Source organism: Drosophila hydei, unplaced genomic scaffold (genome assembly GCF_003285905.1).
Source record: "Drosophila hydei strain 15085-1641.00,03,60 unplaced genomic scaffold, DhydRS2 tig00000063-arrow-pilon, whole genome shotgun sequence".
In the NCBI taxonomy this organism is placed as follows: Eukaryota; Metazoa; Arthropoda; class Insecta; order Diptera; family Drosophilidae; genus Drosophila; species Drosophila hydei.
The window spans coordinates 2,777,307-2,800,928 of record NW_022045657.1 but is presented as its reverse complement, the minus strand read 5'-3'; the positions used below and the strand labels follow the sequence as shown (position 1 = coordinate 2,800,928).

General features: G+C 34.9%; 2 protein-coding genes and 1 long non-coding RNA gene across 3 annotated transcripts in view; 1 reads left to right on the top strand and 2 right to left on the bottom strand.

Annotated features, from left to right (window-relative positions):
- The window catches only part of LOC115482806, a 78,874-nt gene extending 60,247 nt beyond the window's left edge, over positions 1–18,627 (bottom strand). The window contains exon 1 of the long non-coding RNA XR_003944142.1: positions 18,032–18,627. This is a non-coding gene — a long non-coding RNA (uncharacterized LOC115482806). The remainder of the gene's footprint in view (positions 1–18,031) is intronic.
- Positions 18,628–19,318: 691 nt separating this feature from the next.
- LOC111604857 (adenosine deaminase-like protein) lies at positions 19,319–20,471 on the bottom strand. The gene has a single exon (XM_023323091.1). It carries the CDS (start codon positions 20,405–20,407, stop codon positions 19,391–19,393), a length of 1,017 nt encoding a protein of 338 aa, XP_023178859.1. The 5' UTR covers positions 20,408–20,471; the 3' UTR covers positions 19,319–19,390.
- A 301-nt stretch (positions 20,472–20,772) lies between these two features.
- LOC111604827 (protein Red) lies at positions 20,773–22,680 on the top strand. The gene is made up of 2 exons (XM_023323050.2): positions 20,773–22,425; positions 22,489–22,680. Exons 1-2 carry the CDS (start codon positions 20,863–20,865, stop codon positions 22,579–22,581), a joined length of 1,656 nt encoding a protein of 551 aa, XP_023178818.1. The 5' UTR covers positions 20,773–20,862; the 3' UTR covers positions 22,582–22,680.
- The last annotated feature ends 942 nt before the right edge of the window (positions 22,681–23,622 follow it).

Below are 23,622 nucleotides of genomic sequence, written 5' to 3'. Positions count from 1 at the left end.
TGTATTACTTCGTCTTGAAATTGATTTGCCGTGTTAAGATAAGACAACATTTTATTGTTTTATTGGCAGCGCTCGAGTACAAAAAGCTGAGCTTGTTTCACATTTATTGATTCGAGTTCTCGACTACTCTCAGCTATACATAGTTCTCTTGAGTTTAGTTTGTTTGCTGTTTTATTTAGTGTAAACCGATCGAGCGTAAAAAGGTGAAGTCAGCCAAAGCCAAAGCCAAAGCCAAAGCCAAAACTGCAGCAGTTAACCTATAAAATGTCTACTGCTATCTGACTATATACATACATACATACATGCACTTGTATATGTACAAATCTATATCTTGCAGATACGTATATGGCTCAAACATAGTTGTAAAAAATAAAAAGCATCGACAGAAGCCCCAAAGACGTAATGCAACTGAAAACTTGCTGACATTTTGGTTTATCCAGTTGACGACGCTGCAGTTGCCGGTTTCGTTGTTTTTTTGTACCCATTTTTTTACTATTTTTTTTTCTGCTTCTTTTCCATATCGAGTCAACTGACGAAGTAGCCATTGGCAATATAATTTGTAGATTTTATGTATTTTTGGCGACCAATTTATTAAACTAACTGAAAGCAGTTAAAGCTGAGTCAACAGTTTCATATATGTATGATATGATATGATGGTATGATACATGATATGTAGACCCTTAAGAAAACGAAAGACAATGGAGTTCTGATATTTTTATGTTAGTTTCGATATTCCAGTATTAGTTCCTGTATTGTTTTTTACTTTAGAAAACATTATAAATTCTTTTGTCTATCCATCTATTTTGGACCAAAGTACCCTAGCCATATGCCTAAGCCCTTCAATTTGTACAGCTTAGCTCTATTGTCTGCAACATACTGTGCTGCACATGCCTGAAGCATCATCCATTGACTCCAAGCCGCATTTGCTACAAAAACTCTTGAAAACTTCTTAGAAAATTCAAATATTTACCCGGTTAAGCACAGCAATAACAAGCGGAAGCTAAAGGAGTTGCGATGCACCTGGCCAAAGGATAAACTGCTCACCTGCAAGAAAAATCGAAAAAGTTAAAAATATAAACCAAAAAAAAAACACTTTTACTGCAAGTCGTATAATTTAATGTAAGAAGGAATCATCTAATTAAGTAAGGGTTTTCTGGGAAATTCACAAAAAAGGAAAAAAAGGGTTTAAAAATAACACACTCAACTAATTAGTTTAAGCAGGCAACGGCCTGAGCTGGAGCTGCGGATCCGATTGTTGGGACAGAATGAGGATCTGAATGGCGATCGAGGTCTGCTCGGTGGATCTGCGCCTTATCGCGAACATGTAATTTAACTAAATATGGATGCATGAATAAATTCAATGGCATAATGAAGATAAACGCACTAAGCCAAGACGCGAGACGTGGCCAAACGCAGGCCAAAGCCGTAACAAACAGCAGAGCAAAGAGTATATATGCTAAACAGCCAAATACCCTGTATGCAAATTGGGTTGGGCCTCAAAGAAGCTAACGTTTATTAGCAAGTTTTATCGATAGAGCTGTTTATCGATTGGACATTTGACTGGCTTGCAAAGCTCTTGGCTGAAATTGTTAGTCTTAGCATACCCTGCTTGGTGTTAGCTGCTGCTGGGTATACAAAGAAATAATACTAACAACAAGAAGCAGCAACTGGCATGCCACAGATTATCGTGGCACGCAGACGCTGGGCAAACTGGCGGCGGCAACTTTTGGCCACGACAAGCTCATTTGAGCTGGAAATCCAAACAAAGGCATATTTAAATGTTTGGCAACATTTCGCGAGGCAAAAGGACAACACGCAGCAGCAGCAGCTTCAACTACTTGCGGGTGTGTGTCTGTGTGTTTGAGTGTGGCTGCTGCAAACTCCTTTTCGCTGTTAATTTGCCAAACAATTGGCAGATAGCCAAGGCAAACGGCCCGACCTCAAGAACAACAGCACCAACAGCAGCAGCAGCAACAACAAAAGGAAGCCAACTAACAAGTCAACCAAAGCATAGCTAGACGGAATGACGACGCGCTCCAAGGCGGTGGTGCCTCATGTTGCAACTGTTGTTGTTGCTATTGCCATTTCGACTGCTGCTGCTGCGGTTCTTGTTGCAGTTGCATATTTTGGCGTGCACGTTTTGCTTGTTGACTGTTGCCTGTTGTTGGCCAACAAATATGCCAAGCAGCCAAGCAGAGGGGCCCAGCCAGAGCCAACCACCAAGCAACTCTTAAGACCAAAAATAAAAATAAAACGAGTTGCGCCACATCCCGCAGAATAACAAACATCGCTGAGCGCCAACAACTCCAACAACTCCAAAAACTGCAAACTTGATTTACAAAAACAAGGCACAAACTATGAGGCAACAAACAAGTCGAACTTTTAATGCTCTCACCGCACAACTCGCCAAAAGTCTTGGTTAATAATCTACACTGAAAGTTTCTACTTTGTTTCACAAAATTAGTTGCGGCATTTCGAATGCTAAAAAACTTTTTTTTCCCACCTCAGGTAAAAAGTTCAAGTTCTGTAAAGCAAAAGGAATTTGCTTAAGAATATGTCTGAAGAGTAAATTATAGATAAGATATGACAAGAACGAACAGCTTCAAACTTTATTCAAATGTTTTGCTTTTTATTTTAAACAGAATTGTCGACATATAACACTTTTGTATACAACACATATTTTACTTAGATAATTATATTAAATATATTTCTTTAGATAATTCTAATATAATCAAAATAAGATGATATTGCAGTTTCATTTGCTTCACTTTTTCTTCTTCTATCATGCTTTTCCTTTCTTTTCCACCGCTCTTTTTCTCTATCTTTCTTTCATCTCTTAAGTGCTGCTGTTTTATCTGTCGTTCTATACTCTGTACAAATATATATAAACATACATTTCTCTCTTTCTCTTGCTCTAGCTTGGCCCTCTCCCTCTCAATCTTTCAATAATTTGACCGTCAAAAATATAAATGTTAAGCAAATGGAACTCAATTGTAAACCATATGTCGAATTCTGGCATACTCTTTGCCTAGGGTATAATAATAAACGAAGGTACTTCAGAGCCGGCGCTCCAATAAAAAAAATAAATAAAATAAGAAACTGGTTCCCTTTGGCTTAATCCGGCATTCTTTTCGGCCAGTTCGTGATTAACTCTGGACAGTTGAACGGAAGGCCACAACGGGGTGAGCTGGGTTGGGCAGATGGAAAGAGTCGAATGCGATTCAGCGATCGTCAGAGATTTGCTGCATGTAACTCAATCGCTGGCGCTGATCATTAGGCTTTTATGTTGGCCTGGCCAAGTTAACTGCCCGACTGACTGGGCAGTCTTTCCGTCTGCGTGTCTGCTCAAAAGTCGATTTCAAGTTCAGACAATGGCAGCGCTGATTGATGCGACTCATCAGAGAGAAAGAGCGAGAGGAAAAGCGAGAATCGAGGCCAAAAACCAGGCGCTATTGCATTTTAAACAATGCCAATACGCTGGCTCCTAACATGGCTAAATAGTTGGGTTCCTGTTCATGAACTTTAGGTAATATATGTATATATATTCATATATATATAGACATACGTACACATAAATCCAATTTTCTCGTCTTTTGTTCAGCGACTTTTGTTGCTCTTTTCTGCCAAAACTAATGACTACAATTTTTGGGGCGTTTGCCCTCTGATGGAGATTGATTTTTTTATTTGGTTGGGGTTTTTAGGCTTTGTGCCTGGCGCCGCTCTCATATTATATATATATGCATATATATAACACAAATACATATATATATATATAAGGACAACGACGATGAATGGTAGAGCTGATTTGATTATTTACTTGCCACGAAAATCAATTTGACGGGCTTTTGGCGCTGTGAAAGCAATTTTTTTGAATTTTATACGTGACTTTTGGCTCACAAAGGGGATAGAAGTTAAGTTTCGGTTAAGACAAGAGAAACCAGCGTATTATGTGGTTATAGTGGTTAGATAAGTGTGAGTTAAAATGTTGCCAATTTCAGTCTTTAATAAGGAAACTTTAGACTTGACGCTGTGGGAACCAAAAAAATTGACTGCGGTAAATGTTAAGTAAATAATTTGTAAATATTATTCTTATTACAGAATATATACATTATATATACTACAGTATACATATACAAATATAACAGAGCTTAAAAGAATTGTATTTCAATCGCTAAACACATTTTTGAGCACATTGCAATTACTTCTTCATAAAGCTTGATTAAGACATTTGAGTTAAATTATTTAAGATATATATGTAAAATAGAATAACTCAGTTAAAATAACTGCAGAAATTATTTAAAAAAAAAGATATGAAGCAACCACACAGGCAAGAAAAAAAATTAAAAAAATAATAAAAATTATGACATACCAGCAAAAGGTCAATAAACCACAGTCAAAGAAAATATAGAGTTTAAATAAATAAAATAATAAATTAAAATAATGCACATGAGAAGATATTGTAATGGAGCTTTGCTTTTAAAATAATATTTTATAACTGTGTATGTGAGTTTTTTTGGAAATTGCGTAGCTTAACAAGCAAACCAAAATGGAGATAGGTCGACCCCTGCTATAAAGCATGTAAATCACTCACGCGCAACTGGCAGCAAATTTGAGCACAAGAGCCACCCGAAATAAAAGCTGGAAAGAATCGTAAACTATAACAAAAGCAATGGGCCAATGGAGTAAGTGGGGTCAGCGGAGCGGGTCAGTGCAGAGCAACCAAGTCGAAACGTTTCCCGTTTGGAGGCGGATGCAACGCAACACCAATGGCCAAGCGATTTCGGCATCAACTAAACGCCTTATGACTTATTCATGTTTCTGTATAATTCTGTTGATGCATACAAATTAATGACACTTTAATTAGGCGGCAGCGAGTGCAGCAATAACGTAAAGCGCAATTTTATAAAGCAACATGATCAACAGCTTTAATTAAATGCAGCTGACCAGCTGGATAAGTCGAGGTCGAACTTTGTGTATCCTTAAAATGAGTTTTTCTTTTCAAAACTAAAATATTATTATGAAAATTAAAATTAAAATTAAAATCGAAAATATTTATAGGTCAGATATTAAGAAAAAATATACATTATTTTAAATATTTAAATAGATTTTTGGAATATTTTTATATTTTAATTAAATAAGATTATGAATTAATAAATATTTATTAAAAAACTACTAAAATAAATGCTGAAATATATTCAATTTAATTTTCAAAGGCTTTAACATAATTTATTAACTAGATACAAACAAAAAAAAATGTTGGTCTCGAGTATATCAAAGAAATTGCTCTCTAATTTAAAAAATAAAAAAAAATAAAATAAATAAATATATCTAAGTTCTTTTCGATTTTAAGATAAATTAATCAAATCTCAAATCATTAATATAATCATTAACTATATTTTGACTCTCATTTAAAATAACCACAACTAACTTTAATTTCTTTAAGCCCAGTTTTACCTGCCACAAGCTGACCTAATTAAGCACCTATGTCAATATTCGATAGGGCATCAAAGTGCCAAATGTAAATGAAAGCAAAAAAGCGTACAAAGTGTCAAAAGACATGTCAGCTGCTGGCAACAGCAAAAAGGCTGAACCCAAAATGTTGCGCCTGGCAAGCTAGAGATGAGTGCGATTCGTGACTCTTATTCAATTTTAAACGATATGTTTGTATTCAAGTTTCAAGCTTTGTTCGTGAGTGCGACAATTGCAGTTCGTGACACGCAGCCCTAGTAATCTATGTATAATAAAAATCATTATCCAAATTAGACATTTTTGTCTCACACTCTTATAATCGCGTCAGGTCGTGACCAATAACTCCTTAGGCAAAGCATGAACATTTTTGATACATTTGCTGAATAAGGATAGTTTTATTTTTTATCAAATATATATACTGTGAACTTAACACGCTGTCATCTCTATATCCTATTTTTTCTTAAACCTTAAAATTGGGTGGTGACAGCTCTGTTGTTGCTGTAAGTGCAAGGGAATGCCTGGAAATGCCATGAAAACTGCAGTAAACTTTAATTTTTTTATAGACACACACATATATATATGTTTCAATATATATATATATATTTTTTTTGCTCTTTGTGCTGCTGATGTTGATGAAAGGGACAACAAACCGCAACTTCTTTTCTTTTTGTACGCTCGAACCCATTGACAATGTTTATAAAGGGTATAATATTTTTGAGCAAATATATGTAACATGCAGATATGAAGACTATATATCAGTCGAACTTCTTATGCCCATATATACGTCTGATAACGTTAGTTACAAAAGTTACAGAGCATAAAAGAAATAGTTGAAAGTATATATAAAAAATAATTTATTGGCATATATTCCTGTTAAACTATATGTTAGGAAAGTCTAGAATTATTTGAATATTTTAATCTGTGTAGGTTTCAGGGTATTGCCTAGTCGGTCCCTTCTGACTAACTTATTTTATATATATAGTTTTTACATTAAATGCAAGTCAAGTTTTGCGGAGCTGCTCTTTTTCAGCTCAAACTGCGACAGCGACAGCGACTTTATCATTGCAGCACATTATCGTTTATTATAATCGACAAGTTTGAAGCTTGCCAAAGCCATGTCGCATTTATGTCGCTGAGTTCTTATGGCAACCTATCAATGGCCGAGCTAAATAGCTATTACAAATGCATAAATTGCTTAAGGAAATCCAACGGATCGTTAGTTTTAAAAGGGACGTTCCACAAAAACCGAATGAAAAATAAATCGAGATTAACTTTTATGAGTTCAACGTCGACTTTGTTTGTGGTGAGAAAGATTTGAAATAAAGTAAAATGTTAATTGCATTTTTATGTTTCCTTTCCATAAACAAAGTGGCTTGTGGAAGTTAACAGTTGTTTAATCTTTGAGCTTATGCACTGCAGTTATTTATTTAATTATATAAATTGACAATAATTTTCATTTTTTGGCTTGTTGGCTCTCAGTTCACAAAAGTTGTGAAGCGTCCACAAATTAAACAAATTACTTTTCTACAAGTTTAAACTTGCCAAAAGTTATTTTAAGCTTTTTAGGAACAATGAATAGTTCAAGCTGTTAGGTGCAGAAGAGGAAATATATGTTTTAGTTCACACGTTACTAAAACAAAATGGTTGCAGTACAAATAAGTTTTAGTTAAATGAAAAATCCAACTAATTTAATCACCAGAAGAAGAAGAAACAACAGCTGCTTTAACTCATTGATTGGGAGACAATTAGGTTTCTTTTTACTTTTTTGATTCACTAAGTGCAAAACTTCGAAAAACTGTTTGAAGTACACACACACATATATATATACATATATTTCCAAATGTGCCATATTTCAACTATTTTTAAACGACTGACACATGCAGTGAAAACAATTTGTCTTAGTCATCAACTCACTCTGGCTTCAGCCTAAATACGAAGAGAAATACACTCATTGAAGAACTTGAGAGTCGTGACGGACAGACTGCGCTCCCTCTCAGCTCTCGGAGCAGGCCTTACAAAGCGCATTTTTCAAGTTTATTACTTGAACATTTATCATTGCATCGAGCCCAAACAAAATGCAACTAAATAAATCGAAAAACGTTCAACTATTTTAGAACTCAATAAAAAATATACAAAATTATACAATAGAAAATCGAATACACTGTGAGGGTTGTTAAGCTTAGAACTTTTTTATCATAAAATATTTAAGTTATTAAAGCCTTTTCGTTTATTAAAATATATGCTGTTCCAATTCTATATTGTTAGTTCTAATTCCCTTTAATTGTGTTCGGTTTTTAATGAAACTTTAAAGCTTTAGTCAGCTGGAAAGAATGTGATTTAAAAAGTAATTTTGAATCTTGAAAAATTTAACTTTAATTTATAAAGAAGAAAAAATAAAAATGTTTTTATAGTAATATTAAAAGTAAAATAAAATTCTGATTAATAAAATAAATTCAACGAAGTATAAAAGTTGTTTCTATCATAATTGAATAATATATAAGATATATATTAAATATATTAAATATTTATTATCAATCCAAGCTGCATCACATAACTGTAATACAGTTGATTTGTAGTGCATTTAAAAATATATAACAGCCGCAAAAATGTTGCACCACAAACAAAATAGAAATCAAAGTTCAGGTTTTTCTATTGAATCCATTTTCTTTCTATTTTGTTGTTCAATAATATTGCGAATGCTGTGCTCCGTCTGAAGCGGGGGAGAAACCTGGGCGGAGACTCTGATTGTGTACAGCAACAAAATCAATGTAAACAAATCGCGCGCACACTCAACAACAGCAACAGCAACAACAGCAATTGAGGTGTGTCTGTTCATGGGTGTGAGAATAGACTAAGGATAAGTTAGGGTAGAATTCAGGGCGTTGGTTTGGTTTGGGCTCTATATATATACGATATGTAAGCGAAAACTAAGAACAATGTCATGCAATCAACTTTAGGCCAAGTGCAGTCAGCCAACAAGCACCAGCAACAACAAAGCGCAAAACTAAAAACAAAAATTGGAAAAATGAAGCAAATGCAGCATAGTCGAAGGGGTAAACGGCTGCAAAATCAAGCTAAAAAGCATAATGAAAAATGTTCGTTGAGTGCTTTTGTGTGTATGTGTGTGAGCTTTTTTTTTAGTGTTTGTACATCATAAGGTGCACAATTTATTGTTGCAAGTTGCACTTTTTCAACATTTTATGTGCTATAAATTTTATCGAATTTCTTCTCGTTTCAGAATTTTTTATTGATTTAAATGGAGAATTTAATATACGAGTTTCTCCTTGTTCTTGCGTTAGCCGTTAGCCGTTAGCCTTATGTCTATTACTGTTTGTTTTTCTGCCTCTTATTATGCAGGCTTCATTCATGCAAATTTGTGGCAACTTGTTGTTCGTTGAAGTAAGAAAATTATTCAAATTTGAGTGGGACAAAAACGAGAAAATTCAGAATTGATAAATGAATATCATGTTTTATTGATAAATAGTTCATCAACAAAATATATACAGAAAACTAAAAGAATTGTGATCTGATTTCTAACAAATAATAAACTCTTGAAGATTGTTAAATAATAGCAGTGACGAATTTATCGATTTTATAACATTCGATTCTAGACAATAAATCGCAACAAAATAAATAATTAATTAGATGCCATCAAGTACTATGACTTCTATTATAACTAAGCTCAAATACATAATATAATTTTTTATATTTTTTTTTTTACAAATATCGATGGCGCTGATCGATAAAAAATGCCTGTTCAAATAATTCATAGAGTAAGCGAGTAGTTGTACTCGAATATGAGTTAGATTAAAACATATTTGACAAATAAATTAATTAAATTAAATTAATTGAGAATATAGCTTGAAGGTATATATCTAACGCCATTGTTATGCCAATTGACTTTTCTCGCACCTCGATTGTAACCTTCGGCTATTTGTTGTGTCTACTACACAATCCCTGCATATTCAATTCGAAATATCAATTACAATAAAACTAGTTATTGTGATATTTCAACTAGAGAATATTTATAAACACGAATCATTCATTTAATAGTGTCAGCGCACGATAGCAGCATTGCCTATCGTCTGTTATATCTCAATATTAAAATGCAGTGGAGCGGCACATGAAATTTTTGCCACTTGGCACAAAGTAATTCGATTCCATTTGCCATGACAGTAGGCCACATGATTAATTACACGGCATAATAAACGTGCTGTAAGAGTGACTCTCTCTGTCTGCGTTGCGTGTGTGTGTGTATCTGGCGGCTTTTCAAACGTATCTACTAGCTACAATTTCAATGTATTTCATGTAACGCTTTTTAGATCATTTTTACTTTCTCTGCTGTTGTCAATCGAGTTACAGTGTTTTCTCAGAGTTTTTCTATTGATAGCCTGCAAAAGCTAGCAAAGTATATGCATTAAATATATAACTATCCATATATTGAATTGATCTTATCATGTTATTTATATTTAAGATTAGAAAAGCCTTTTAGCAAGAATTGTATAGGTAAACCCAAAAAATTCTAGGCAAACTGTAAGTGTTCCTTAACAAAATGCAACAAAATAACCACTTATAGGGTATCAACTAATCAAGCACTCTTGCATTTCTAGCCATGCACTCGCACAGATTGCAAAAATGTTGTGTATATTCTGTTTATTTCTGAATTTAGTTCCTTTTTTTGGATGTGCCACCATTTAATTTAAGGTATGAGCACTCAGATGTGTGTCGGTTTTGTGGTTTATTGGTTATGGATTTGGCACACAAATACATACACACACACACAAAGAGAAGAAGAATTCAATGTTGTTCCCATAAATGCGCCGTACTGCAATTTATATATATTTTTTTTATTTTTATTTTTTTATTTTTTTGCTCTTTGTTCAGCAAGTGAATTGACTAACGGGTCAAGGTTGGTAGAGCGTGCAGTGCTTTTATTTTTAAAACCATATGACGCACATATTATCGTATATGAAATATATATCGTATATATATACATATATACATATGTGTGCCTGTGTGGCACGTTCTTCTTGTGGAAACTCTGTGAACTTACATGGCATTTTAAGCCAGTTGCCAAAAAGTAGGGAACAGCAAATATTAACTATGACATTTATGACACACTTTTCTTACTTGGCTGCAAAACTACATAGAACTTGCAAGCAACTAAAACAAGAGGAAGACGAAGACAGAGACAACAGCAGCAACAACAACAAGTGGAACAACTCAACAGCGTGCAAACAACAACAATTTATTGTCACGTGCCAAAACGTACACACAGCATATAAAGCAGTGTATAACTTTACCAAACAAGCGAAGTGAGTGCAAAACAACTGAAAGAAGTGTATATCATTTGAGCTAAGCTTAGCCGAACAGCCAAATACACTAAAAATTGGCAGTGAAAACTAGAATCTAGTAAGATTTTTCGTAATTTATCTGAATAACAAAGTGGGATTGTACTACGAGTTATTAAAAAATATCAATAACATGTTCGATAAGTTTTAAAACGATATTTAAATCGTTCATTTATATACGTATATATATAAAGTAGAAAAAAACGAATACTATTAAGCTTGTATGACATAATTATACCAAGTGATCCACTTTCGAAAGTTTTACACTTATCGATAATTTACATACTTCGTATGAGCCATATATTCTTTACATTCTCAAAATTAAGTAGAGCATTGTTGATTAATCATGTACTTCGATACAAAACCTATTCACGTTGATTACTTGAGTGGATAAATTGCAAATGAGTTGCTCTAATTGCACATTAAATTTATTTCAAATCATGTGTTAATCACTTTGATCGATAAGTATTGAATTTTGGGTAACTTTCTGGGAAACAGCAGACAGGTAGTCTTCTTAAAGAATGCCAAACTTATGAGCGAAATTTAAGTGATAAGCTAGCCCAAAAACTCTACAAAATCATTACGAAACTCGCATGATAAGTTGCGTATTATTATAATTATTTAATTTTAATTTTGATTTAAAATACAATTTTAATAAAGTATGTGGAGCTATTTGTATGCCCATTAGATAGAGCATTTACGCAAATGCAATGACAACTTCTTGGCATTGCTTACAAAAGTTACTCACCGTAAACGAAAAATACAACCAGCACACACACAGCCAAGCAAAGTGAAGATGTCACAGGGAATGCCATAAATTTTGTGATTTCACATAAATATTTTCAGGTTCACCTCCCCGCTTAGCCAACTCCATTCCATGCTTTAAGTATACATGGTTCATATTTGCATATCAAATCAAGTGTTAAAATGCAGAAGCTCAAGCATTTCTTTGAAAAGTAATTGAGTGTCAGAAGGGCAGACAGCTGTGGTTCATGTGTTTGCAAAAGGTTTGCGCCAAGAATTAAATGTCTCCATGAAAACACAATACATGAGCTTCGATTAAAGTTAAATAGTTTTTTGTTTCCTTTCTTATGTAGCCACTAATATTTTTATGAGCAACTAAAACCACTAAAAACATCTCAATTAATAGAAAAATATGTTAGCCTTAATGTGCATTGCAAAATATTTTCGAAATATTGTTTTTAGCACTAAAAATATTTAGTGCTCAGCAAGCAGCACTTCTATTTGCATGAACAGAGCTGTTTATATATTGATACATATATATTATACATATATACATATTGAAAATGTGCTGTTAGCAAAGCTACATTGTTTCATTTTCTGTTTTATATATTTGTTTTAATAAAATATATATTTTTATGTTGTCTTGTGCAGCTTGGCTGCTGCCAAACACCTCTCTGCATAGAAGACATTTTTGCCTGCACTTTACACAGTTTGCATGAACAGTTTGACAGCACTGATAATGGTGCGTAACAGTGTTGAAAAGCGTCTAAAAGAAAACGAGATGCATATTGGGAAAGAGATGGCTTGTACTAACATTTGGTATAGTTTAGTGTTAGATGAACTCATTTTTAGACTTGTTTATATATAACAAGTTTGCTACACATAGTTTAGTATATTGAGCTATATTTGCGTTCATATATAGTCAATGTTAGTCTGACTAAAGAGCTTTAAATATTTATAACAACCAACAGAGGCGCATCAGAAAAAAATAGCTTCATTGATTTTACGTGCTAAGTAGAAGTAAGCCGATTGCCTAAGCCAAGGATTAAAATACCCCGGAGGCCTTATTAATACATATACAATCATTTATGACTTACGCAACAATTTTATGATTTTAATATTTACTGCCTTACGCAACAAACTCATTATGATTTCAGCTAATCGATATTTCATAATAACTTCCGCTTGCATGGTAAAGGCTCAGCATGATGAAAATTCTGTTGAACTTTATCGAAAAAAAGTTGCCAAAGTTCACAATTGAAGCAAAAGAAACGCCAAATCTGCAATATCCGTTAATTTGTGTGAAACGATTTTTTTTCTGTTCGTTTTCTTGTACTTTTCATCTTTTGCAAAGTTTTCTTTGTAAAAGAAAGACAAAAGAAATTGCTGCGCAGACAGTTGAAATTGTCTCGCGAGAAGTGAGAAGCGAATAGCGAACAGTGAGAAGCGAGTAGCGAGAAACTAGACTGCAGCTAGCTAAATACATGTGAGTGCGTATCCGAGTGTGAAAGTATGTGTGTGTGTGTGTGTGGTATGTGCATAGCTAGTTCCGTTTTGGGAACTGCCAAAGACAAACAATGGCAATGTCAGACAGTTTTTCCGGCATTTCCCTCGCTTTGCCATGCGCCGCACGTCGAGGGCAGCTCAAAGAAAAACGCCGACAAGATGCTGAAAAACTGAGCGAGGGTTGTGGGCGGTGTTTTGGGTAAATTGGAAAAAATACCCAAAAAAAAAATGACACACACAGACAGATACACACACACACAAATTTCTTGTTATTTGCCGTCTGACTGAGAAGAGGACGTGAAACGAGCCAACGCTAAGCCGAGTTGTTGTTCTTTGTCAATGTCGCGTGCGTGCCGCATTTGCCAGCGAAATAGGCAGAAACTACGGCCTAATGAATTGGCCTAAGTTTAAAATATATCATACACATACTTATATATATACTTATATAAATGTATATACCTACATATATAGAACATTCAGATCTGCAGTTATTTTGATTCACATAACATTTATAACAAATACTTATTTACATTTGCCTTATTCGGTTTCTCTTGGCTGACTTGATTCTGTTAGGTTGGCCACGCGCCAACAGAAAAAAAAAAAAAAACAAAGTATACGCCTCGAGGCACGCCCAGAGTTAACTGTAATTTCAGCGCAGAGTCACGCCCCAAGCCTGGCCACATTCAGTTAACAGCGAAGCTAATCCTATGCCACTCGCTCCGTTATTTAAATTTTGCTCTTCGTTTTCCATTTTCGTCAAAGTTGCTGCAACTTGACCCTAAAAACCTTTGCTTCACAGAATTCACGTCAAACTTCCAGCATAGTAGAGAGAAAATAAAATAACTAAGATAACATAAATAAAATGCGTTCGTAAAGGCTTCAGCTTAACTTCACTCATAGGCAACGTCCAAAAAAATGGACCATTTTGGGCGAAGAAGTGGCAAAGATAGCAAATGATAACGCTAACCACTGCAAATGCAAAAAGAGAAGTAGAAAAATTATAATAAATAAACATTGACGAATTGTTAAGCAAAAGAGAGAGAAACAAATTTTAACGTTTACGAACGTTTACTAAAGAAAAGAAAATGAACAAGAAACTTAAGCGAAAAAAATGGAAAGCAATCCACGTGCAGTTAAGGAGCTCAAAAATCAAATCATCATGAATGATTATATGTATAACGTTTACGAATGTAAAGCAAAGACAAAGAGGAATAAAGAAGCTTTCAAGTACAGAGCATAAAAGCTAAATAATGAAAAGTTGTTAAACGTTAACGAATGGAACACGAAGAGCAATGTAAACGTTTGCATGAGAAACATAAGTACATAGATCAATATCTATATATATTTATATAAATATATGAAACATGAAACTGAGCAATTATATAGTAGTTGAATGTCCCACAACAAATTGAGTGTATAATTAATTAATTAATTGATTGTCAAGATAAATCAATTACAATTGAGTGTATATAAAGTCAATATATGTATTTACACACACGCATACACATGACTGTATACATATATTTATGTTCAAATAACGTCAAAGTTCACTTGAGCTCATCTATAGCAAAGCATTTCATAGCGCAAATGTCGGAATAATTAAGCAGCAAATGAAAGGACAATATTCTTGCTCGCTTTGTAAATGAGTAAATCAAATCAAAACTAAGCAAAAACTTAAATAAATAACCAATAACGAAAAATATATTAAAATAATAACAAACAGAAAATCGAAGGCAGAAATTCCTCAGAAAATTTCCAGCACGAAAGCGTGCGAAAAAGTATCTTATTTTATTTTTGTATTTTTTTCACAATTCTTTTGTGGAGGCGTATGAAATATTTGCTTTCTGTTTACATACATGTATAGATATATATGTATTTTGAGTGCACAGGTTAAGCCAAAAATTTGGTTTGGATTGTTGTATAGGCACAAGGCAAATGCTTTTTGCCTTCACATTTAAATCGCACCTATCTAAATTTAGTTTCTAGTTCTAGTGAACGAGCGCTTCTTGTGCGACGGGCTAAATATGTGTAGAGCTATGCTTTATTTATATTAGTAACAAATTTCGGCAAGCTATTTGCCAAAGATCCTAAGATATAGGTCAGAAAAACTTTCAAAAATAATCAATGAAATTCATTCAAGGAACAGGCTCCTAACAACTCGCTAAATAAAATGCTTTGCTTTCATACCAACCCATTGAAAGTGGAAATTTAGACCGAAATGTTTTTCGAAAATTTATGTAACAGGCAGAAGGCTCTTGAAACAAAAAAAAAAATAGAATAGTATAGCTCAACATATGTATTAATAAAAGATGCGTGTAATGAAAAACACTTGTGCGCACAGGACAAGAGATCTCCTAGTCGAGCAGTCTCGACTATAACGCTCTTACTCATTCTTTATATATCGATACAGTTTATTTATTCTATAAAATATTACAATTAAATTGCTAATAACAAATACGTTTCATAAAACATTTAACAGTATTATATAGATTATTTCTTTACAACATTGTGTTATAAAGTTCCTTTGAAAGCAGTAAGAAATCGGAATATTTGTTCATTACATTTCTGGAGAAGATTGTATTCAAACGCTCACAGTATTAATAGAATTATTATGATAATTTTTTTGCCTTTTACTTTTCGCACATACACACACACACACACACACACACATGTATATGTATATATATTTTTTGTGGCTGCTATTTTTGGCTATTTCGTGCACAAATTCTGCTTTTCGTTGAAGCACAATGTGTTTAATATGCTTATAATTGGACTTGATTTATGTACGCAAGCTACTGCGCCGTGAAGGGCCCACACATAGGCCTTAGGGGTATTACGCAGACCTTAGACCTTCGCTTGCGGTCAGACGGCGTCAAAGTGAGATGAATAATTTCTGTTATGTTTTCATTTATGTTTGCATTTCGTAAGGGTGGGGGAGTGTGTTTGTGTGATCCCCATTCAACTAAATCAAAAAGCTTCTTGAGGCTAGCACAGTTTTTGTCAATCCGTATTATACAAATATATATTATTGTTACGGCAAGCTGTCAGCAAGTTAATAAGAGTCTTCCTAATGCCAATAAATCAATTTTGGTTTTTTTATATAATTCTGAAAGAATTTGTCGGTCACTTAGTTCGCTAAACTCTCAATTCAATATTTTTCCATTGGAACCCTTTTATTCATTCACCTATTAAATTCTTTTTAACAAGTTTTTTATTTCAAATTTTTCATAATTGTTTAAATACGTTTTAACGCTACAATAAGATAAAACGCTTTGTAGTTATATTTAATACATATACTTATTTTTTATATTTAAGCTATTTAAGTTTTCGATATATTAGACCGATAAGAATTTGTTGATAGTGTGTGGAGTATATAAAAACGGTGATTACTGATTTTGCTTGAGCTATTATATATAGTATTTTGTTTATTTTTCAATCAAAGAGTTTATAACAATTTATAATGATATGATTGTGCGATAAATATGCTAAACGTTTAGAATATATATTTTACCAACCAATTAAGTGAATGAATTTAATTACAGTTTATTTATTGCTAAGCAATCTATACGATTTGAAGTCGAGATTGTAATGACTTTTATCACTCCCAATAAGAAGTGTTATTAAGATGGTTTTTATGATTAAGAATGAAAGAGATCAGCAGTTCTGCTGGACAAGATTTAATACATTCATATTGACTTTTGTATATATTTAAATATACATATACAAGTGAAGCCATAAATTGAATTTACACAATAAACAGTTATCAAATTTCCTGGAAATCTTCCTGATTTAATTAAAAAGCAAAAAATCTTATTGACGTCAAGCGAAATACCCAACATAAAGCAAATGCAAATAAAAAAATCACAAACAAACAATGAACAATCTATATTCTAAATAGTTAGATAGGCAAGCGAATTCCAAAACTAAATGGAGAGCAAAAACAAAAAAGCAAAAATGAGGAAGACAGAGAAAAACAAAATATGGCCAAGACTTAAAAAGTTAAACAAATCAGGTAACGAAAAAAAGCTCTAAATAATCCATTAACAAAGTTTAACGGCCTTGGCAACAGAACAAAAAAGAATACAAAATAAGAACAAAAATTTTAACTTATACAAAATGTGGAATAAACAATAAAACGAAAACAGAAAAAAGCAAATCGAATTGAACTTTTTATAGGCGCTGGCAAAAGGCAAGGCAAAGAGACTGAAAATCAGAAATCAGATTAATAATTGCTGAGAGCAAATAAAACATAATTAAGACAAAGCAAACAGAAAAAAAAAACAACAACGTATACGCACAGAAGCGCAGAAAAGAAATCTAAAAGTAAACTATGAGCACCAACTACCTGTGCATCAACAATACCAACAACAACAGCATAGAGAGTAGAAGAGCGCGTTGAGAGAGCAGCAGGAAGACAAAATGTAGGAGAGAGCGAAACCGGTATCACAAACAAACAAACAAAGCGAACGAAGACAACACCAAATAACACGGCCATGCATGCATGCCTACATTGTCTCTGTGTGCGTAGCTTCGCATAAAAAACATGCACACACATATGAAGCAACGGCGAAAATGCAACAATGAGAAGAGACAAACGCAAAGGCTAAAGAAAATGTGCATGCTGACAGGTTCAAAAGCAAAACAGGAGACGAAAATGAACTGAAATGAAATGAAAAACGGGAGCTAAATTGTCGTCGCCGTCGGCGCGTGTTGCATGCAACAAGCTGCAGCAGCGTATTTTTACACATTAGCGCAAATATTTGAATCATTTTTAGTCTCGTCGGCGGCCGCATTTTGTGTTATTTGGCAAAAGTAAAAGCAAAAGCAAAACAAAAACAAACGCGCGCGCTCATTTACATCCACACCCACACACACACGTGAGAAAAGCACGAACGAAACGGTACTTTCATCATATGTGATTTCCCAACATATTATTATAATATATTTTTTGTATTACTCACCTTTCAACTGTAAACTGTTGCTTAATAGTTGTTTGCACCTTGCAACAAAATTATTTGTGTTTATGCTGAAATATTTGATTACACATATACATTTATATATGTGTGTGTTTTTAACTAGATTGCGGAATGGGCTAAGTAACAACAACATATAAAATCACAAACACATGCTCGGTCACACACACTCGCACACATACGCCAATGCACACGCACGCCTACACCAACGGTTTTAACAGCACTTGTGTGCACTTTGTGCTTCTTTTTTGTGGACTTTCGGAATGGCGCTTAGATTTTCGATTTCTGTGTATGCGGGCACTGTTGTTGTTGTGGTTATTAAACAATAGCTAATTGTTTTTGTTATTAGCGCGGAATTCGTTATAGAAATGCGTTATATTTGCAATTGTATGTAATTTCTTACATATGCGTAACGGTTAATTGCTTTTGTAGCTAATCATCATCAATAATTTTATGTTGATTATTTAAAAAATTATTTGACACTTAATTATTATTTACGAACACACAAACAACGTAGCGAAAATACCAGCAGCGAACGAAGCGACGCAGTGACGCGACGATACGCACGGACAAGAGAATTATTACTGGCGGAAAACACTGTTAACTTTTCTTATAAGAGCGCGTCAATAACAGCATAGATATGGACGCGTGTGCCAACATGACACGAAGTTGTCCCATGCAACATCAATATTTTAGTATAAAATCTACAATTTTGGGTCTAAATTAGAGAAAATTATTTATATTAAAGTTTTGACAGTGGACTAAATACTAATCTAATCTAAGAAAAAATGTATAATAGAAAAATTTAATTATTAACTATTCGCGTATAGCTGTTCCATCGTGAGTTTACGTCCGTCACGCGTGCATCACACAAGCACAGTCTGTTAAATCTAATTCTGTTATTTAACATCACTGTTCCAGATAGAGATGCGCACTTGACGTAAATTTAAGTGTGTATGACTTTTTAGCTTTATTTTCAGGATTTGCAGCATAAACATACAAATGTAATTGACCCTAAAGTTTTTATATTTTTAAAGCATAAGTAAACAGAACTGGTTCGAAAAACAAACAACCTTTAGCATTAAGTCTTATAATATGTCCAACTACATCGGCCAAGACTCATTCTAAGCAATTATTGTATTAAAACGAGCTGCAGTCAAGCAACTTTGGGGGCAGTGCTGTTCAGATGTTATGTTAACATGTAAATAACAGTGTTGAGTAACATCTCCAAGAGAGCAACAGTTGAGTTCGGAGTTTTTTAGCTAGAACCTTAAAGAGAAACCAAAGGCTTAGCCGTTTTTAGCTGGCATTTCTATATTATAATAATATAAGTTTGTAGAACACATTTTATTTATTCTGACGCCTTGTATAGGAATAAATCTGCATTTTCAACATAAGTTTCTCTTCTCTGGTTGCAAATGCATGCTCCACCGCCTCCATTGTCAGCGCGATGCACTGACTCCTAGTCAACCCAAAGGATTCCGTTGCCAAGAAGAACTCATCCGTTAATGTCGTATCGAATACGCCGCTGTCATCAGTACAAAGAACTTTAGGCGCGTCTGCTTCCATTAACTGCTTGAGATGATGGACCCCAATGTTGGCTACAGTTCCGGACTTAACGTTGCTCGTCAAACAACATTCGATGGGTATATTTTCCTCCTTCATATACTCAAAGCCAGAGGCAGATAAATATGTGCCGTGACCACAGCGCGACATCCCAAAGCGAAGCATCTCTCTAATCTCCAAAGGATTATCCACTTCCGCACAGTGCATTGCCAGCTTCAGGCCATGGTTTCGAGCCTTATTTAATACGGGCATAAAGTCCTTGAATTTGCCCTGATTTGGATTACCGCTAAAATCAATACCAACTATAATATCTGGTTCTATTGCGGATAGTTCCACAGCTAAGGCGACAGTTTCCTCAGCCACGTCCACCGGCTCGGCACGATTTATGGACGGCAGCAGTTTCACCTTTATATTATACAGATCGCTGGTCTTCCTAATAACACCCAGCACGGTGTCCAGATAAGAACGTCTGGACATATTTTCATTAGACTTTGGCGTGGTGCGCAGCTCCACGTATATGACATTATCCTTGGCAAAATCACGTATGACCAATTCGGTAGCACTCTCCAGACCCTCTTTGGTTGCTGTCAGCTCATGCATGAGGCCAAATTTTTCGAAGCACTCGTCTAATTTGGCGCCCTTCTCGAATTTGATGAAACGCTCGCATAATGCGGAAAATTCTTTCGTCTGCACGCCGTAAACTTTCGCAGCTAACTCGCGGATGCTACCAATATTCAAGCTGCCATTTAGATGGGCATGCAATTCGATTTTGGGCATGCCTCGTAGGAACTGAAGCATTTTGTATAATTTAATTCATTTAAGAGTTTTAATTTATTATGATCTGTTTATATATGTCATTTGCTTTGTTTATATTTTTACAGTATGCTGCAGCCCTGGTTTTGTCAGCTGTTATTTATCACCAGACATAACTTTAACATTGGCATGTTATTAACATATATGGGGCTTGTCAAATATTCAAAAGAAAATTAAACTAATCTGACTTAATATAACATTCTGGCATATAATTTGCGAATTTCCCGTAATTTTTTGTTACATTCTTGTAAATATTTTAGCTATAGACTTTTGATCAATTGAACACAGTGATTCTGTTAATTAACAGCTGATAACAGTCCTATAGTTTAACAATCGATATATGTGTACAATAATCGTTTATATAGCAGAAAGAAAAATACATCAATATTACAAAAACTTATTCTAAAGCTACATAAACGGAAATTAATTAATTTCCTTCCATGTCCGATGCACATTTGGAAGCACCGCCTTCGGTGCGCCTCACAAACGATGATTTTCGTAAGCTGCTGGCCACGCCGCGTGCCCCGCCACCTGGTTCCTCGAGCAGCAGCGCAGGCAGCGGTTACCTTGCCAGCGCCCAGTTTGCCACGCCCACTGCAGTCGGTGAAAAGAAGAAGAGTCAAAGCAGTAGCGAACGCAATGATCTGCGCCGCAAAAAGAAGAACTTCTATGCAGCACTCAAAAAGCAGGAGGATGTCAAGCTGCAGGAGCTGTCGGAAAAGTACAGAGATCGTGCACGCGAGCGTCGAGACAATGCCAATCCGGATTATCAGAATGCCAGTACGCCCGGTCATGGCAGCAGCACAAATGCCTATCGAGCCGTAGCGCCAGATATGAAATCCGGCGTAGATGCAGCGGAGCGCAGACGTCGCATCATACAGGAGTCCAAGTTCTTGGGCGGTGACATGAAGCATACTCATTTGGTGAAGGGTCTCGATTATGCCCTGCTGCAGAAGGTGCGCTCCGAGCTGCACTGCAAGGAGGCTGAAGAGGAGGAACTAGCAGCTGCCTTGGCGCGTGAAAAGCTGGCGGAAGCAGCAGCTGCTGCAGAGCAACTGGAGGCAGAACGTCGGGAAGCGGAGGATATAAATGCCATCAATGGTGCCATGGCTCGCAACATATATAACCTCATACAGGCGCGACGCTCCAAGGAGGTGCCCCGCAATGAGCTGTTTGCGCCCGGGCGCATGGCCTATGTGATTGACATGGAGGATGAAATGGACATGGACATACCGACAACGCTGAAGCGCTCAAAGTATGAGGTTCCTGTGGCACGTGAGGACATTGCCACGCTGACCACCAACGATATTGTTATCAATAAGTTGTCACAGATTCTGAGCTATCTGCGAGCCGGTGGACGCAATAAGAAGAACAAGAAACGAGACAAGGATAAGCCACTGTTCTATGAGAAGGAAGTGGAGCATGTGCGCAGCAGCAACAACCACAGCGGCGCCACAGCTGGCGCTGGCGGCGGTTTAATGCCGAACACTAGCAGTGGCAACAAATCCGCGAAAACTCTTGGCGATAGCATCTATGATGATGTGGGCGATTATCAACCCTCAAACTCTCGCAGTGATCGCCATCAGCCGAAGCCTGCCACGACTCAATCCTACTTTGGTGACGCCCCCGCTGAGCCGGAGCCGGTAATAACAAATATACCGCCGCCTCCAAAGATATCCAAAGCGATGGCATCACGTTTTGCCAATGAGCCAGAGGGCTATGCCGAATGCTATCCGGGTCTGGAAGAGATGAATGATGCCATTGATGATTCAGATGATGAGGTGGACTACACCAAAATGGACTTGGGTAACAAGAAGGGACCGATCGGTCGCTGGGACTTCGATACGCAGGAGGAGTACTCGGACTATATGAGCACGAAGGAAGCGCTGCCTAAGGCAGCCTTCCAATACGGAGTCAAGATGCAAGACGGTCGCAAGACGCGCAAAAACAAAACCGAGAAGAACGAAAAAGCCGAACTCGATCGGGAGTGGCAAAAGATTCAGGTGCGCTTTTACCTAATATAAGAAGAATCCAGTTACCACTTTTCATATACATCTTTTTTACAGGGCATCATACAGAAACGCAAGCTGCCCAGGGACGGAGGTGGCAGTGGAGGCGGTGGCGGCGATGAACCCGACTACAAATCAGCTAAATACTAAAATTCACAATGGATCAACTCTTTAAATTAGTTCAGAGTGGAGTTGATTTAAGGATTTACATAAAAACATAAGAAGGTTCTTTTTAAATTACTAGAATTACGATCATTACAGTAATATATTGTCATATATCTACATAGACTTTGTTTAAGTTAATTTCAAAATATATCTAAACTGTTTTGGATATTCATTTATTTTGCAATTCAAGAAATATCAAATAAAAGAGATGTAAAAATTTTAAATTTGTTGTGTTTATTGTTCAAGTAGCAAATATTATTTTGAAATTTATTTTTGATTGAAATGATTGAAATAAAATGAATAATTTTGGATTGAATCTAAAATGAATCATTTTAGATTCAATAAAAAATGAATCACTTTGGATTGAATCTAAAATGAATCATTTTGGATTCTAAAAAATGAATCACTTTAGATTGAATCTAAAATGAATCATTTTGGATTCAATCAAAAATGAAGCGTTTTTGTTTGAGTCTTAAATGAATCATTTTTAAATAGTTAAAAAAATGCAATTCCAAATTATCAAATTATCAGGAACAATTTAATTTTTAGTTATGAATTTAAAAAAAAAGAACAATTTGTAACCAAAATAAAAGTTGATTTTTAAATGAATTAAAAATTAATTGTTTTTAAATGAGTTAGAAATTATAAATTTTTAATTAATTCAAAGCGTATTCATTCTGATAAGAAATTATTTAATTTTAAATACTTTAAAAGGAATCGGTTTCTAAATGAATCATTAATGATTCAAATTATTCACAAGTGAATAAGTTAATTTTATTAAATGAATCATTAATGAGTTCATTTTATATGATAAAAGCTTGTGCATTTTTATGTATAATTAGTCACGTTTCGAATGGAGATAAAAACGCATTTATTTTAATATATTTTAAACATTATGAACTATTTATTATAATTGTTGTAAAACATTAATATACGTATGTATGTAGGTGTACATGTATAATTCTTATTTGCTCACACAAATACATAAATGTATATAGATATATATATAGTGTTTATATATATGTA